At 47.0% G+C, this 17,500-nt stretch overlaps 3 protein-coding genes across 5 annotated transcripts in view; 1 reads left to right on the top strand and 2 right to left on the bottom strand.

The window, feature by feature from the left end:
• Nucleotides 1-17,500, top strand: part of LOC310873619 (ras-GEF domain-containing family member 1C-like) — a gene marked incomplete at its 3' end in the record, with an annotated part of 65,988 nt that overhangs the window by 31,246 nt on the left and 17,242 nt on the right. For all 3 annotated transcript variants that reach the window (XM_083786152.1, XM_083786151.1, XM_083786153.1), the window contains exon 4: nucleotides 699-836. In XM_083786152.1, coding sequence (XP_083642278.1) covers nucleotides 699-836 — 138 coding nt within the window. The remainder of the gene's footprint in view (nucleotides 1-698; nucleotides 837-17,500) is intronic.
• LOC310873300 (uncharacterized protein) lies at nucleotides 1,116-5,658 on the bottom strand (the record flags this gene model as incomplete). Its single annotated transcript, XM_083785648.1, has 3 exons — nucleotides 1,116-2,492; nucleotides 2,604-4,948; nucleotides 5,598-5,658. 3 exons carry the CDS (start codon nucleotides 5,656-5,658, stop codon nucleotides 1,116-1,118), a joined length of 3,783 nt encoding a protein of 1,260 aa, XP_083641774.1.
• On the bottom strand, nucleotides 6,293-16,660 carry LOC310873297 (thimet oligopeptidase-like; the record flags this gene model as incomplete). Its single annotated transcript, XM_083785644.1, has 3 exons — nucleotides 6,293-6,325; nucleotides 8,164-8,884; nucleotides 14,811-16,660. The coding sequence occupies 3 exons, from the start codon at nucleotides 16,658-16,660 to the stop codon at nucleotides 6,293-6,295; spliced, it is 2,604 nt and encodes an 867-aa protein (XP_083641770.1).

Here is a 17,500-nt window from a genome sequence, read left to right as displayed (position 1 = left end):
ACTGGCCGGAATCAGTGTAGACTAGACTGGAGGGTCCTCATCTGGAGATGTTTGATGCCTCTGTCTCTTTGAAGAGATGGATGGATGAGGGACAGACACTATACATGTAAAATTCTGGCATGCATTTTTATACTTTGGTCATTTCATGTTATTTGTAAACCACACGTTATATTATTGTTTTTATGAATGTAAAAAATCGATTACATATTGGTGCTCCTTAGATTTTGGTGGGTGCTCCTATTTTTTTTCTGGTGCTCCTTCATTTTGAAATTGGTAGCACAAGCGCTACCAAGTAAAAACGTTAATTTCGAGCCCTGCATGCGGTCGACGGCAAGCGGCATGGAACGGTATATAATGATACGATATTTTAGCGTTGAGCGGCGATGCCGTCTGCCGTTACCGTCCTGCTCCCGTCCACTGAAATGACTTTGTGTTTTCCGTCTGCCTGACCCCATGTGAATGCAGCATTAACCCATTTAGGCCTGACGTCAAAATGTATTCTGAAAGAAGATATATTCAAAGAGTTGTACTGTAATGTCACGGTTTTTCAAAAGTAGCAGACCTACAAGCTACTATAATAACATTGAGTCGCACGCACGCAAACTGTACACACCTGTACGTATACTCACTGTATTTAAGTTAACAACTTAAATACAGTGAATGTATTAAAGTCTGATCATTGTGAACCAACCCCACAGGTCAAGGTGCGTAAGTTTGGACCCAAGATCCTGCAGCTGCTCAGAGAGTGGACAGAGACGTTCCCGTTGGACTTCAGGGAGGAGAAGATGGTGTCTCGCCTGAAGGACATGGTCCACAGGATCGCCCCCTGCGATGAGGTACGTCAACCCATTCAAGCTTGTAGGTCTAGCCGGGTGATTTATAACCCGCAGCACATGTTATATAAACGTAGTGGAACTAAATGCATTTACTTAAAGGAATGGAATGCTGTGATTTTTGTATGCGTCTGTGGAGTTAACATTACTCTAATGCACCCTCAGGTGGGGATTATAATTCAAATATGTCTTCCCTGTGCATTTTTGGCTTCTTTCCTGAAAAGAGTACAAAAGGCCCAATCAAAATGCCACCACTTCAGTGACATCGTGTCCCGCGTCCGTTCACGACCATGCCCAGCGTCCGTTCATGTCACGTCTTGTGGAGCGACACCGCCATGCGACACCGCCATGTGACGGCTTTGTCTTGAAGCTGGTTTGCTCAGAGCTCCGGATCAGCTGCTGTGTTTCTTCTTTGTTTTCTTTTAATTCTTTCCTGTCGTGTTTCTTTTTAGCCGGTGTCCCAAACTTTGGGACCGTGACATTGTTCCACTTGTCGAATGCACACTTTTTGCTCAGGAGGAAGGCTTCCTGATTGGGAGCACGGCCCAAGAAGTCCTTCAGCATCTCATAGGGGTCCTTAGAAGAACCAGGCTCCAGGATGCACTTCCTGTAGTCCAAACCCACCTCAGGGTTCATGACTCCTTCCTGTTTGAAACGGCTGTGGAACATGTCCGTGGAGAACACCTCTCCCCACAGGTAGATATAGGAAGTTGCATCAAAGCTATGTGCGTAAGTGGGCTTCGATAGGATATCGTATGCTGGTATGTCGATCCCCTGAAAACCAGGGACTCTTAGCATCTCCTCGTTAAGTCTGGCATGTACCTCAGCCGGTTCCAAACCAGTCTGGGTGTGAAGAGCATGGTCAAATTTGGCTATGACTATACTTTGACGTGTCGTCCACCCATGGTCCTGTGGCGAGTTTATGAGATCGTTCAACAGGTCGTCGGGAATCGGAGCTCCCGTCCTGTAGTGTTTGGATATCCTCTGCAGTGGTTCCTTCTCCCAGGCCCAGTTCTCCAACATCTGGGACGGAACCTCGATGAAATCCCAGTCCATCGTTGAGTACATGTTGAATACGGCGTAGTCGGCCTGAGAACAGAGGAGGTGCATAACGTGACCAAACTCGTGGAAGTAGGTCACCACGTCGTCATGCGTCAGGAGGGAGGGGGTGTTGGCCGTGGGTCCCTTAAAGTAGGTAATCAAGGCGGCGATAGCCATCCGCCTGCTCCCGTCAGGCAGCAGACAGCTGGGCTGCAGGGGGAAGCACCATCCCTCAACATCCCACTCAACCATCTTTCCCTTTCTGGCGAAAAGGTCCAGGTAGAACTGTCCCAGCGTCTGCCCAGAGGCGCTGTCGGTGACGCCGTACACGGTGACTGTGGGGTGCCACACGGGGGCGCCGTTCACCCGTCTGAACGACACGCCCAGCAGGTCCTGGCAGATGTCCAGCAGACCCCGGGTCACGACCTCCACTGGAAAATACTCCTGTGACTTTTGGTTAATGCTGGCTCTGGTGGACCTGCAGTGGTCAAGTGCTGTGTTGGGCTCCAGCTTGTGGGCCAGCTCGTCCAGGAACGTGGAGACCGTTGTGGCAGACTTTGCCATGTTCCACCTCAAGGCGTAGTCTGCGTAGGTTTTGAAGCCCAGCAAAGCACTCTTCTGAGCGCATAAGATGGGAGATTTGTTGATATTTACCGTTAATAGCTTGTTATTAATGCACTTTATCTGGTTTTGTTTCTCTTTGGGGAGAAGCATTCCTCTTCTTCTTGCCTCCATGTTTGTCTCCAGATATGTCTCTATGCGTGCCTCTGTATTAAGACTGTCTGCATCCACCTCCACACGCTTCATCTTGTCTTGTAGTTCCCTGATACTTTCCCCAAGCAGTCTCTCCATGTGTCGCTTATCCTCCGTGGTAAGAGCGTCTTCGTCCACCTTCATCCCCAGAGCCACTATCCTCTGGTAGATGTCCTTTCTCATGCTCATGTCGTCGTCAAACTCAGACAGCTGATCATCTGCGACTGCGCTGGCATGCCTCACCCTCCAACTGGGTGCCACGTACCAGGGGAAGGTCAACATGGTCCTCTGGACAGCGGACTCTGTCTCGGCGTGGGCCAGAGCCTTCAGGGTGTTGTCCAAGGTGACGCTGCCCAGGTCCAGGGAGCCCACGGCGTCGTGCACCTTCCTGCTCCTGGCGATGAGCATGTCGGTCATCTGTTGGAACTGACTGGGCCTGAGATCCCAGCGCAGGTGGTTTGGGACCGTGACATTGTTCCACTTGTCGAATGCACACTTTTTGCTCAGGAGGAAGGCTTCCTGATTGGGAGCACGGCCCAAGAAGTCCTTCAGCATCTCATAGGGGTCCTTAGAAGAACCAGGCTCCAGGATGCACTTCCTGTAGTCCAAACCCACCTCAGGGTTCATGACTCCTTCCTGTTTGAAACGGCTGTGGAACATGTCCGTGGAGAACACCTCTCCCCACAGGTAGGTATAGGAAGTTGCATCAAAGCTATGTGCCAAAGTGGGGTTTGATAGGATATCGTATGCTGGTATGTCGATCCCCTGAAAACCAGGGACTTTTAGCATCTCCTCGTTAAGTCTGGCATGTACCGTAGCTGGTTCCAAACCAGTCTGGGTGTGAAGAGCATGGTCAAATTTGGCTATGACTATACTTTGACGCGTCGTCCACCCATGGCCCTGTGGCGAGTTTATGAGATCGTTCAACAGGTCGTCGGGAATCGGAGCTCCCGTCCTGTAGTGTTTGGATATCCTCTGCAGTGGTTCCTTCTCCCAGGCCCAGTTCTCCAACATCTGGGACGGAACCTCGACAAAGTCCCTGTCCATCGTGCCGAATGTGTTGAATACGGCGTAGTCGGCCTGCGAACAGAGGAGGTGCATAACGTGACCAAACTCGCGGAAGTAGGTCACCACGTCGTCATGCGTCAGGAGGGAGGGGGTGTTGGCCGTGGGTCCCTTAAAGTAGGTAATCAAGGCGGCGATAGCCATCCGCCTGCTCCCGTCAGGCAGCAGACAGCTGGGCTGCAGGGGGGGGCACCATCCCTCAACATCCCGCTCAACCAACTTTCCCTTTCTGGCGAAAAGGTCCAGGTAGAACTGTCCCAGCGTCTGCCCAGAGGCGCTGTCGGTGATGCCGTACACGGTGACTGTGGGGTGCCACACGGGGGCGCCGTTCACCCGTCTGAACGACACGCCCAGCAGGTCCTGGCAGATGTCCAGCAGACCCCGGGTCACGACCTCCACTGGAAAATACTCCTGTGACTTTTGGTTAATGCTGGCTCTGGTGGACCTGCAGTGGTCAAGTGCTGTGTTGGGCTCCAGCTTGTGGGCCAGCTCGTCCAGGAACATGGAGACCGTTTTGGCAGACTTTGCCATGTTCCACCTCAAGGCGTAGTCTGCGTAGGTTTTGAAGCCCAGCAAAGCACTCTTCTGAGCGCGTAGCGTCCCCTGCACCAAGATGGGAGATTTCTTGATATTTACCGGTAATAGCATGTTATTAATGCACTTTATCTGGTTTTGTTTCTCTTTGGGGAGAAGCATTCCTCTTCTTGTTGCTTCCATGTTTGTCTCCAGATATGTCTCTATGCGTGCCTCTGTATTAAGACTGTCTGCATCCACCTCCACGCGCTTCGTCTTGTCTTGTAGTTCCCTGATACTTTCCCCAAGCAGTCTCTCCATGTGTCGCTTATCCTCCGTGGTAAGAGCGTCTTCGTCCACCTTCATCCCCAGAGCCACTATCCTCTGGTAGATGTCCTTTCTCATGCTCATGTCATCGTCAAACTCAGACAGCTGCTCATGTGCGAATGCGCTGGCACGCCTCACCCTCCGACTGGGTGCCACGTACCAGGGGAAGGTCAACATGGTCCTCTGGACAGCGTACTCTGTCTCGGCGTGGGCCAGAGCCTTCAGGGTGTTGTCCAAGGTGACGCTGCCCAGGTCCAGGGAGCCCACGGCGTCGTGCACCTTCCTGCTCCTGGCGATGAGCTTGTCGGTCATCTGTTGGAACTGACTGGGCCTGAGATCCCAGCGCAGGTGGTTCTCGTTGCAAACGCAAGGAGGAGGAGGAGGAGGGCTGCTGAAAGCCAGCTCCCCTGTGGGTCCTGTGTTAGTGGGAAGCAATGGCATTGTTGTTTGAGCTCTCTGTGAGTTGGACGAGGCAGAGCTTTGGAGGGTTGCTTTGAGCTCTCTGTGAGTTGGAAGAGGCAGAGCGTTGGAGGGTTGCTTTGCCTGTGCTGCCATGCATGGTCAGCCAGGAACGTTAACATTAGCTGGGAATATGATGACATCAGCGATCTCCATATATGGACACGATGTCACACTGACTGGGGAGTGTTTTTATTGATTCACAGAGAAGATTGTGTGCACATCTCAATGCCTATATTTAGGCCAGGTGCTGGACGTGTCAGGCATCCAGGCAAACATCAAGGAAGAGAAAGGACAGAATGCACGTAACTCGAGCACCTTTCGCCTCACTGACTTCAATTTCGACACACACATTCCACACCCCCGCAGGGTGTGCAGTCCCCGGTGTCGAGTCGGTCGGACCCACGGTGGTCCAGAACCGGCACAAAATGCCCCTGCCCTGGCTCCATATATGGAGCTGGCCTCTTCTGACATCACAACACTCCGTATTTGGGCATGCCTGACACAGAACTCCACATATAGGAATACATATCCACAGAGAGACAGATACAGAAATCTCCATATATGGGCATAAAAGGGACACAGACAGATGGGTGGAACGGGTACTCTGACACGGGTACAGCGGGTACTGCATAGCCGGGGTGGGGCAAGGATCTCCAACTTCCATCGTTACCGACTCGGTGCTCTACAGCCAGGCACCGGTCTAGTTTAAAAAATAAACGTTGTTATGGACGTGGTGTGCGCCGCTCAGAGAGAGAGAGAGAGAGAGAGAGAGAGGGAGAGAGGGAGAGAGGGAGGGAGGGAGAGAGAGAGAGAGAGAGAGAGAGAGAGAGGGACTTTGACTTTTAACAAAATCTTTATTTTAACAAAACTCTCATCAATCAACAAGTCTCACAAAAATAAAAACACATTCCAACAAGTATTTAAAAAATCACATCATTTCCAAAGAGAAAATAAGTTGCTCGTCCATTATGGAACATAAAAAATCATCATATGTCCAGACCATCGTAAATTTATCAATGTCATTCATTGCTTTATAAAAATTAAAATCAATCATGATTCTCGCTTTCACCATCCTTTTAAACAATAAATCCACATCAATGTCCACTGAGTCGTCAATTTTTCTTTTTCTACTAACATAGATAGCCATCTTTGCTTGTCCCAGAATAAAATTCATGAGTTGAGACTTTTGTTTTGTAGCCATTCTGTATTTAAAACCCAAAATAAATATTTGTAAGGAGAAAACTTCTCCCACCATACTGAATAGCCTCTCCAGCAACCTGAACAAGGGCACCAGGCGCTTACACTCCACAAAACTGTGGAACACTGTCTCCCTGCCAGGACAGAAAGGACATTTATCAGTTACATCCTGATTCATGACAGAAATAAAAGCATTGACAGCTACTATACCATGTAACACTCTCCACTGTAAGTCAGCTACTTTTTTTGTCAATGGTGGCTTGTAAACACTTCTCCACTCAGGTTTAACCTCTTCCCCCAAAAGCAGATGACCCCTCCAAGGTGTATCAACCCGATTGTGCAATTTATCCTTATTTAAGCATTTTACCATCATCTCATATAGCGTTTTGCCGTTTGCCTCCATCAAATCTATGACATTAGAACTCTCTTCATTTAAGAAAACCCCAGCACAGTTGCCAAAATCAGGACAGATACCAAGACCTGGAAAGAAATCATCATTATGAGGCCCAACCAAACCTTTGCTATATTGTTCCAGCAATAGGCATTCATGTCCAGTCAGTTGATGTTTCCAGTGATCAAGCAGCTTATTTACATTCCTCACAGATCTCACTCCTAACTCAGATGCTAGAGCAGCAGCATTATCCAAGTTAGGCCCAGCAATGTCCACAACAGATCCCAAAGTTATAATCCCAGCCCTGCGAAACACTTCTGCAACCGCTGAACCTGCCCAGCAGGGGGTGCCCAAGCGTTCTCCATGCAGTACAGGTTCTTTTAACAGCCAAAACAAAGAGATGTTTTCCTCCAGCCTCTCCTTCAACAACAGTTTCCAGATCGTGAATATTCCGCGGTAGAAAAGCGGCAACTCCTTGAAAATCATTGTTTTAAAATCCACTAGAAACAGTGAATTATCCAGGCCCAGTCCATTAAAATGTTGAAGAGTGACATGAGCAAGTGGTCTCCATACCAAATCCTCAGGTCCATACAACAGTCTTTGAACAAACTGTAGACGGAAAGCAGCACCTCTACTAGGCAGATGTATGAGTCCTTGTCCACCCTCCTCCTTTGGAAGGAAGAGAACAGCTTGTGGAATCCAGTGCAGCTTATCCCAAAAGAAATTTACCAAAATAACCTGGATTTTTGAAAGCAGTTTTGGCGGAGGGTCCACACAAACTAATCTATGCCACAAAGAAGAAGACACCAAATTATTAATTATAAGTGTTCTACCTCTATAGGACATGCTTGGCAAAAGCCACTTCCACTTTTTAAGCTTTCCTTCTATTTTTTCCAAAACCTTCTCCCAGTTCTTTTTTAACATGGACTCTTCACCCAAAAAAACACCCAAATATTTTATACCTCCTTTTTTCCAAATCAACCCTTCTGGTAATCTTAAATCATCTCTCAATTTATCCCCGACCATTACAGCCTCACTCTTTGCCCAATTAACTTTGGCTGAGGAGAGCTTATTAAAAAAATCAATATTTTTCTCCAAACAATCAATGTCCCTTTGTGTATTTACTGTCACAATTACATCATCTGCATACGCCGAGAGTTTGACTGCTGTCATGCAACCAGGGAAAAGAACACCTGAAAGTTCTCTCCTTAATTTATGAAGCAGTGGCTCTATGGCGAGAGAGTACAACATTCCTGAGAGTGAGCATCCTTGTCTTATCCCCCGTTTTACCTCAAAAGGCGCAGCCAAGCCACCATTAACTTTAAGTATACTCGCAATGTCACTATACAATACCTTGATCTTAGCAATAAATCCAGAGCTGAACCCAAAGGCACCTAGGGTCTGCCACAGGTACCCTCGTTCGACTCTGTCAAAAGCCTTCATCTGATCTATGGAAATAAGACCAGTATCCAAGCCGAATGAGCTAGAGACGTCCAAAACATGCCTAATTAAAGTGATGTTGTCACTTATTAACCTGCCAGGCACACAGTAAGTCTGATCAACATGAATGACCTCACTCACCACCTCTCTGAGTCTGGAGGCCAGAGCCTTAGAGAGAATCTTGTAGTCCCCACACAGCAGAGAGACAGGTCTCCAGTTCTTTAGCTCCTGTAGATCTCCCTTTTTTGGCAGAAGGGTAATAACTGCCCTCCTGCAGCTCAGTGGCAACAGTCCTTTGCTCAAACTGTCTCGAAACACCTCCAGCATATCTTCACCAATCACTTCCCAAAACGACTTGTAGAAATCAACAGGCAGTCCATCAATGCCTGGTGCTTTGCCGTTTCCCAGGCTCATGAGAGCCGTGTACAGTTCATTCACAGACAGTTCTCTGTTCAACACTGCGTTATCGCGCTTGTTCACCTGAGGAAGTCCGTCATGAAACGAGTCAGCGAGTTCAGCATCCTCCACAAACTCCTCTTTAAACAGTTCTTTGTAGAAGGAGGTGGCATACCTCCGAATCTCAGGAGTGCCCGTGATTGTAGAACCATTGTCCGCTCGCAGTGAGTGAATGATCTTTTTCTGACCATTCTTCCGCTCCAAACCAAAGAAGAACTGCGAGGGGGCGTCCATGTGAGATGCATTCATGAACCTGGACCGGACCAGAGCTCCCTGTGCTGTGAGGCCCAGCAGGTTGGCTAACGCAGCCTTTTTAGATTTCAGAGCTTCACTTTGCTCTTGGTTTCCTGTAGAATCTATCAAATTCTGTAGCTCTACCACTTCAATCTCTAGGTCTTGAAGAGACCTGGTAATATGTCTAGTAACATTGCGAGTATACTGCTGACAAAAGTGTTTAATCTGGGTCTTACCAATATCCCACCATTGTTGCAATGAGGAATAATTAGATTTATTATGCCTATGTGAGACCCACAGAAGTTCTAAAGCCTCTGCGAAAGATTTGTCATGAAAAAGACTCGTATTAAAATGCCAATACGCACTTTGCACCTTAATATTCTGTATGTAACATGAGCAGTGAACAAGACAATGATCAGAAAAACCAACAGGAACAATTCTGCAATCTTTAAAAATACCAAAATGTTGTTTAAAACAATAAAAACGATCAAGCCTAGCCAAAGACAAAACGTTTTCCTTGGTATGACTCCATGTGTACTGCTTAGCATTTCTATGAAAACCCCTCCACACATCTTTCAACTCATGAGTCTCTATTATACGCCTAAGTCTAACGGAAGAAGCAGGATGAGGCTCTAAGTGATTTCTGTCATTTGCCGCCAATTCTGTGCAATTAAAATCACCAGCCAAAAACAAAAAATCGTCACTGCAGTTTTGAATGGTATTACACAAAATATCCAAAAATTTCATTCTTTCAATGGCCAAAACTGGAGCATAAACATTAATAAAATTCATTGTCACGTTTTCATATTGAACTTTCACTTTTAAAATATAACCACACATTACTTCTTCCACCTCAAAAGAATAGGGACTAAAGCCCTTTGAAAAGAGCACCCCAACCCCACCACTGTTAGACACTTTATGACTTAGAATAACCTCTCCAGGCCACTCTTTTTTCCAATCATTTTCATTTATAACATCACTGTGCGTTTCTTGAATAAACGTTACATCCATTCTTTTTAACTCTATCAGTTTATAAAGAGAAGCTCTTTTTGCATCACTTCTTGCACCATTAATGTTTAAAGAACCAATTTTAAAGTCCCCCATCAAAAAGAAAAAAATTGACAATACAGAAAACACACATACAAATGTGTGGAAAAACAAACTCAACTTAATCATCATCATCCTCCATAGTTGCCTTTTTAACTTTTGTAACCATTTTCTTAAGCCTCCAAATCTCTTGGTCAGTGAAAGCCCCATCTTGCTTGACTAGCAGTGCTACAGACCTGACAAAACCTCTCAAATCAGGGAAAAAATCTTCAATTTTTACCCCCCTAAGCCCTTTCGTGTCCGACAGAAATTTCGAAATTTTATCAATAGGATAAAACTCAATTTGGGCTTCCTGTGAGGGAGACAAAGCCTCTTCTTGTGAAGGAGTCCACTCACATTCATCATCATCTGATGCTGACATATTTTCCATTGCTTTCAAATTTTTACCTTTATTACCAGTTTGTTCTTTCTCATTATGTTTCCTTTTGTTGGGCTTACTAGCTAAACACATATCCTCAAAAATGTCTTCTTTCTCAGAAACCACAGACATTTGGCCAAAAACCATGTTTTGAACAACTGCTGCAGCTGCAGACTTCTTTTTTCCCCCTGACTGGCCTACTGGTGTGTTTGATGAACCTGCGCTGCTTTTTTCAGCAGACACACTTTCACCTGTTAGCACCTCTTTAACCACATCGTCAGCCTGACTCTGCTTGTTAATCTCTTTATTCCCATTTTTCTTTGTCAATTTGCTTTTCTGTAACACCCCGCTGGACTTTGCTTTTACCCCTTTATCCCCAATTTCCTCTCGATCATTTTGCTCGTTCTGATCCCCCTGCACAGAACTAGGCCCTTGCGCAACTGCCTCCGTTTCATTTTCTGTCTCCGTAACATGTTGCGCAACGGGCGAGTTAGACTCAGGCTGCGGTGCCGGTGCGCTCTGTGCGTCTTTTGTTCCAGACGGGCCAGCGCCACCCTCTCCACTGCTCTCAGCAGCAGCCACCGGGGCCGGTGGCGCGGCAGAGGAGGCTCGGGGGCAAGAACGAATTAAATGCCCCTCCACTCCACAACCAAAGCATTTCATGTTATCAGAAGTGGCAAACACAGTATAATTAAAGCCGCAGACTTTGAAACTGAACGTCAAGTTCAAATCGCTTTCCTTCAAAACCATATAGACCTGCCTTCGGTGACAGACAACATGTTTTAACAGCGGCGATTTACACCCCAATAAAACCATTTTAACTGGGGAAACCAACTTCCCATAACGTGACAACTCTTTTGCCAAATCCTCATTCTTAAGGAACGGAGGAGCATTTGAAATAATTATCTTTTTAGCTGGACTAATCAGCGGAAGAACAGGTGTGAATGTGTCGCGGACAACAATCCCCTTTTCGACAACTTTTTCAACTTTATCCACACCGTCCAGGAAGATAACAATACCACCGTTCATGCGAGAAGCTGATTTCACACTTTGAAATCCTACCACCTCTCCAACAGCATAACTAACCTCTTCGGCTGACACGCCAGCCGTAGTGACAACTTTAATAGCATGTCGGCGTGTCAGATTCTCAAAATCTTCATGGCCACTAACCACGGGCATAGCGCCCTGGTTGTGAGCCCCGCTACACTTAAACAACCGTTAGAAAAAACACAACAATTAATCAAAAACAAAAAACATATAGAACAGAAGAGAAAAAAGAAAGATAGAGAACTCACTTATACCAACTCGCAAACACTCACTCACGCCCACGCATGCGCTCAGAGAGAGAGAGAGAGAGAGAGAGAGAGAGAGAGGGAGAGGGAGGGTTGTGGAGTAAGAGAAAGGCACCACATAAGGGTGTCTCTATGGGTCTCGAGGGAAAAGCAGATGTGGAGAGAGAGAGAGAGAGAGAGAGAGAGAGAGAAGAGAGAGAAGAGAGAGAGAGATGGGTGGAGGAAACTAAAATGGGTGGATGTGGGATTCAGGGCACTTGTGAGAGAGACTGACCTGCTGACCTCATGCCCTGCTGCTCCGTTGGAGGAAGGGAAGCAGGCGTGATACATATTCTAGAACACGCATGCACAGGCGCATGCGCACACACACACACACACACACAAACTTTGGGACCGTGACATTTAGGGCTGCGAATCTTTAGGTGTCCCACGATTCGATTCGATTCCGATTCTTGGGATGACGATTCGATTTAACACATTGATTGCTAACTTTTGAAATTCTACTCAGGATTGCTTCTGCTAAGCGATTAACATTGGACTTTTTAACTTTTTAGGGGCCCACAGCGAGGGGCCTCTTATAGCACATCGCACATTGCATAAATCAAAAGGAAGCCAAACTAGTCCACTTCAATTTAAAAAAAAAAATATGATTCTACCATCTTCCATTCTGGAGATATTGACCTTTTTCTAAAACCTGCTTTTCACTGCACGCTGCTCTTTTGAAAAAACAGCAGAGATATGGAAGGTTGAAGTTGACAGACATTGACAGACAGATATAAAAATGAACACAAATAATATCATATACATACTACACACTGAATGAAAGCCCTGAATGTCTACTTTTAGGAGGAAAACAAATACACATGGTCCCATGTATAGTTTGTCAGTAATTGGCTGTTGAATGCAGCTTGCGCCCACCAGAGAGGATTTCAGAAAATGCATGGACCTGAAGAACCATTATTCACAAAATAAGGCCTATAGCGACATGTACATACTATATACCGTATGAAACAGAAGACTCTCTGCTTTCATAAGAAAAATACTTCTACTGTAATAATAATGAAAATCACACCCCTGTGAAGTGAGCAGTGCAATGTTGCACTGCTCACTTCACAACATTGCACTGCTCACTTCACATGGGTGTGATTTTTATTATTATTACAGTATTAGTTTTTTTCTTATGAAAGCAGAGAGTCTTCTGTTTCATACGGTATATAGTATGTACATGTCGCTATATGCCTTATTTTGTGAATAATAGTTCTATAGGTCCATGCTTTCTCTAATCAGACCAGTGTGTGTCCAGTGGAAACCTCGTATGAATCTGATCTCAGGTCAGAATGGGCTAAAGTTCTCTCTGAAAAAGAGAATTTTATAAATGAAATGGATTCAATAGTCTAGTATTGACAAACAGTATATGGGATATGTGTATTTTATTTGTTTTCCTCCTAAAATTAGACATTTAGGGCTTTCATTCAGTGTGTAGTATGTATATGATAATTTATTTATGTTTATATCTGCCTGTCATGATAACGTCATGATGATGATGATTCTATGCACATATGTGATCATTGTCTCAGTAAACAAAATCAACAGATCGTTTGATAGCATAACAGTGACTTGAGAGGTTGACATGTCTGGACATGAACCACAGGAGCGACTCAACTCGCAGTGGGGGGGGGGTTCCACGACATGTCTGGACATGAACCACAGGAGCGATAAGCGTAGCCCGGCTGGCTGTGATTTCGACAAAATGACAGACAACACGATGGCTTCCGCAGCTTAGGATTGTATTAGTTATCCATTACAAACGGGTCGATTACGTCCCAGACGCCTTATCACTGCAATTGGCTGGCGAAGGCGCTATGGCGATTATGGTGATCAACTGCCGAGAATCTTTTTTCCGAGAATGAGAGTAGCATTGCAAACTGCAAAACGATCGATCGCAACTCGCAGTGTGGGGGGGGTTCCACGGTGTGATATCTGCTAGCCTAGTATACTGCTTCTTTGTCCAAACATGGCTGACGCGACGGCGAAAAAAAGACAGTTGGTCAGATGTATACTGCTTCTCCTATGGCGGTCCTTCGAGAATACGTCATTCGTTTCGCGTATACCTGTCCGTGTGCGTGAAATGGCGATCGACCGTTGGAGATTATTCTTGGTTTATATACGGGTTTATATTTCCGAGAATGAGGCGGCAGACCGGTGAGTTGTCGTTGGAAAGAATTAGAGAGGGCTGTGTCGAGTGGATCTGTGTGAATGAGTGGGGGGGGGGGAGAAACTGTAATGCGATGGAGAGATGCCTCGGGAGAAACCATGTAGAAACAGGAGGGGAAGGGTAATCGAGTGTATTCACAAATTTCACACACACTAGAAAATGGGTAGCTCCATTTTAGATCCCCTGATCTGCGTTGGTCTATGCCGTGTGCAGGACGGCGATGCCGCCTCCCCAGTACGTCGTAATGGATACGGCATGCCTGGAATGTGGTTAGACCAGGCCTCTTTTCAGGAGGTGGGGGGCTTTAAACTCCCGGATCTCACAGCGGATCTTTCTGGAGATGATCAGTGTTACATTATGTGTTGTCCGGGCGTCAGAGAAGTTGATGTACAGTATACAGTAAAAACACCAATAAAACGCTTTAGAGCGTGATGCGCAGACGGCGCTCGAGATTAATAAAACGCTTTAGAGCGTTTTGCGCAATCGATGAGTTAAAAACGATCTTTTAGATTTTTCCGATTCTCGATTCAAAAAAGATTTTTTTCCGATTCTAAAGCAGTTTTTTATTTTTATTAAAAACAATTAAATAGAATTTTAGCATTATCTACTCCAGTCTTCTGGCATGAAAGCAGAGTACATTTAGTAAAAAGCTTGTATAATTGTAAAGGTTTTATCAACTGAATGATTTAAACACACAAAGGTTAAATCCAAGAGTGAGAACATGTCTCATTTATTTAGCTTGCACAAATTTGAACCAGTACAAAAGTTACAAAATCTCTTCTCACTCAATACCAGAACAATACATTAGTATTAAAACAGGTGTAAAATAAATACAATTGGCAGGCTTAGCTTAGCTGGTAGTAAATGCACTATGCAGAAACCCAGGCCATAATGCATTGCATGCACAGGTGGTACCTGTGCATGTTTTTTTTTTTGCACAAATGTACCTGTCAGGTACAGGTACATTTGTGCAAAAGAAAAAGAAAAAAAAAGGAAAAAAACAAAAAAAAGATTTTTGGAAAATGAGAATCGATTCTGAATCGGACGGCATTAGAATCGCGATTCTAACTCGAATCGATTTTTTTTGACAGCCCTAGTGACATTGTTCCACTTGTCGAATGCACACTTTTTGCTCAGGAGGAAGGCTTCCTGATTGGGAGCACGGCCCAAGAAGTCCTTCAGCATCTCATAGGGGTCCTTAGAAGAACCAGGCTCCAGGATGCACTTCCTGTAGTCCAAACCCACCTCAGGGTTCATGACTCCTTCCTGTTTGAAACGGCTGTGGAACATGTCCGTGGAGAACACCTCTCCCCACAGGTAGATATAGTAATTTGCATCAAATCCATGTGCCAAAGTGGGGTTCGATAGGATATCGTATGCTGGTATGTCGATCCCCTGAAAACCAGGGACTCTTAGCATCTCCTCGTTAAGTCTGGCATGTACCTCAGCCGGTTCCAAACCAGTCTGGGTGTGAAGAGCATGGTCAAATTTGGCTATGACTATCCTTTGACGTGTCGTCCACCCATGGCCCTGTGGCGAGTTTATGAGATCGTTCAACAGGTCGTCGGGAATCGGAGCTCCCGTCCTGTAGTGTTTGGATATCCTCTGCAGTGGTTCCTTCTCCCAGGCCCAGTTCTCCAACATCTGGGACGGAACCTCGACAAAGTCCCAGTCCATCGTGCCGAATGTGTTGAATACGGCGTAGTCGGCCTGAGAACAGAGGAGGTGCATAACGTGACCAAACTCGTGGAAGTAGGTCACCACGTCGTCATGCGTCAGGAGGGAGGGGGTGTTGGCCGTGGGTCCCTTAAAGTAGGTAATCAAGGCGGCGATAGCCATCCGCCTGCTCCCGTCAGGCAGCAGACAGCTGGGCTGCAGGGGGGGGCACCATCCCTCAACATCCCGCTCAACCAACTTTCCCTTTCTGGCGAACAGGTCCAGGTAGAACTGTCCCAGCGTCTGCCCAGAGGCGCTGTCGGTGACGCCGTACACGGTGACTGTGGGGTGCCACACGGGGGCGCCGTTCACCCGTCTGAACGACACGCCCAGCAGGTCCTGGCAGATGTCCAGCAGACCCCGGGTCACGACCTCCACTGGAAAATACTCCTGTGACTTTTGGTTAATGCTGGCTCTGGTGGACCTGCAGTGGTCAAGTGCTGTGTTGGGCTCCAGCTTGAGGGCCAGCTCGTCCAGGAACATGGAGACCGTTGTGGCAGACTTTGCCATGTTCCACCTCAAGGCGTAGTCTGCGTAGGTTTTGAAGCCCAGCAAAGCACTCTTCTGAGCGCGTAGCGTCCCCTGCACCAAGATGGGAGATTTCTTGATATTTACCAGTAATAGCATGTTATTAATGCACTTCATCTGGTTTTGTTTCTCTTTGGGGAGAAGCATTCCTCTTCTTGTTGCCTCCATGTTTGTCTCCAGATATGTCTCTATGCGTGCCTCAGTATTAAGACTGTCTGCATCCACCTCCACGCGCTTCATCTTGTCTTGTAGTTCCCTGATACTTTCCCCAAGCAGTCTCTCCATGTGTCGCTTATCCTCCGTGGTAAGAGCGTCTTCGTCCACCTTCATCCCCAGAGCCACTATCCTCTGGTAGATGTCCTTTCTCATGCTCATGTCATCGTCAAACTCAGACAGCTGCTCATGTGCGAATGCGCTGGCACGCCTCACCCTCCGACTGGGTGCCACGTACCAGGGGAAGGTCAACATGGTCCTCTGGACAGCGTACTCTGTCTCGGCGTGGGCCAGAGCCTTCAGGGTGTTGTCCAAGGTGACGCTGCCCAGGTCCAGGGAGCCCACGGCGTCGTGCACCTTCCTGCTCCTGGCGATGAGCTTGTCGGTCATCTGTTGGAACTGACTGGGCCTGAGATCCCAGCGCAGGTGGTTCTCGTTGCAAACGCAAGGAGGAGGAGGAGGAGGGCTGCTGAAAGCCAGCTCCCCTGTGGGTCCTGTGTTAGTGGGAAGCAATGGCATTGTTGTTTGAGCTCTCTGTGAGTTGGACGAGGCAGAGCTTTGGAGGGTTGCTTTGAGCTCTCTGTGAGTTGGAAGAGGCAGAGCGTTGGAGGGTTGCTTTGCCTGTGCTGCCATGCATGGTCAGCCAGGAACGTTAACATTAGCTGGGAATATGATGACATCAGCGATCTCCATATATGGACACGATGTCACACTGACTGGGGAGTGTTTTTATTGATTCACAGAGAAGATTGTGTGCACATCTCAATGCCTATATTTAGGCCAGGTGCTGGACGTGTCAGGCATCCAGGCAAACATCAAGGAAGAGAAAGGACAGAATGCACGTAACTCGAGCACCGTTCGCCTCACTGACTTCAATTTCGACACACGCGTTCCACACCCCCGCAGGGTGTGCAGTCCCCGGTGTCGAGTCGGTCGGACCCACGGTGGTCCAGAACCGGCACAAAATGCCTCGGCCCGGACTCTGGACAGGGCCCCTGCCCTGGCTCCATATATGGAGCTGGCCTCTTCTGACATCACAACACTCCGTATTTGGGCATGCCTGACACAGAACTCCACATATAGGAATACATATCCACAGAGAGACAGATACAGAAATGTCCATATATGGGCATAAAAGGGACACAGACAGATGGGTGGAACGGGTACTCTGACACGGGTACAGCGGGTACTGCATAGCCGGGGTGGGGCATGGATCTCCAACTTCCATCGTTACCGACTCGGTGCTCTACAGCCAGGCACCGGTCTAGTTTAAAAAATAAACGTTGTTATGGACGTGGTGTGCGCCGCTCAGAGAGAGAGAAAGAGAGGGAGAGAGAGAGAGAGAGAGAGAGAGAGAGA

The sequence above is a fragment of the Protomyctophum parallelum genome (genome assembly GCF_964188405.1).
Source record: "Protomyctophum parallelum genome assembly, chromosome: 16".
Taxonomy (NCBI): Eukaryota; Metazoa; Chordata; class Actinopteri; order Myctophiformes; family Myctophidae; genus Protomyctophum; species Protomyctophum parallelum.
Note: the sequence above shows the minus strand (reverse complement) of the source record. Positions and strands in the feature narration are given on the sequence as shown.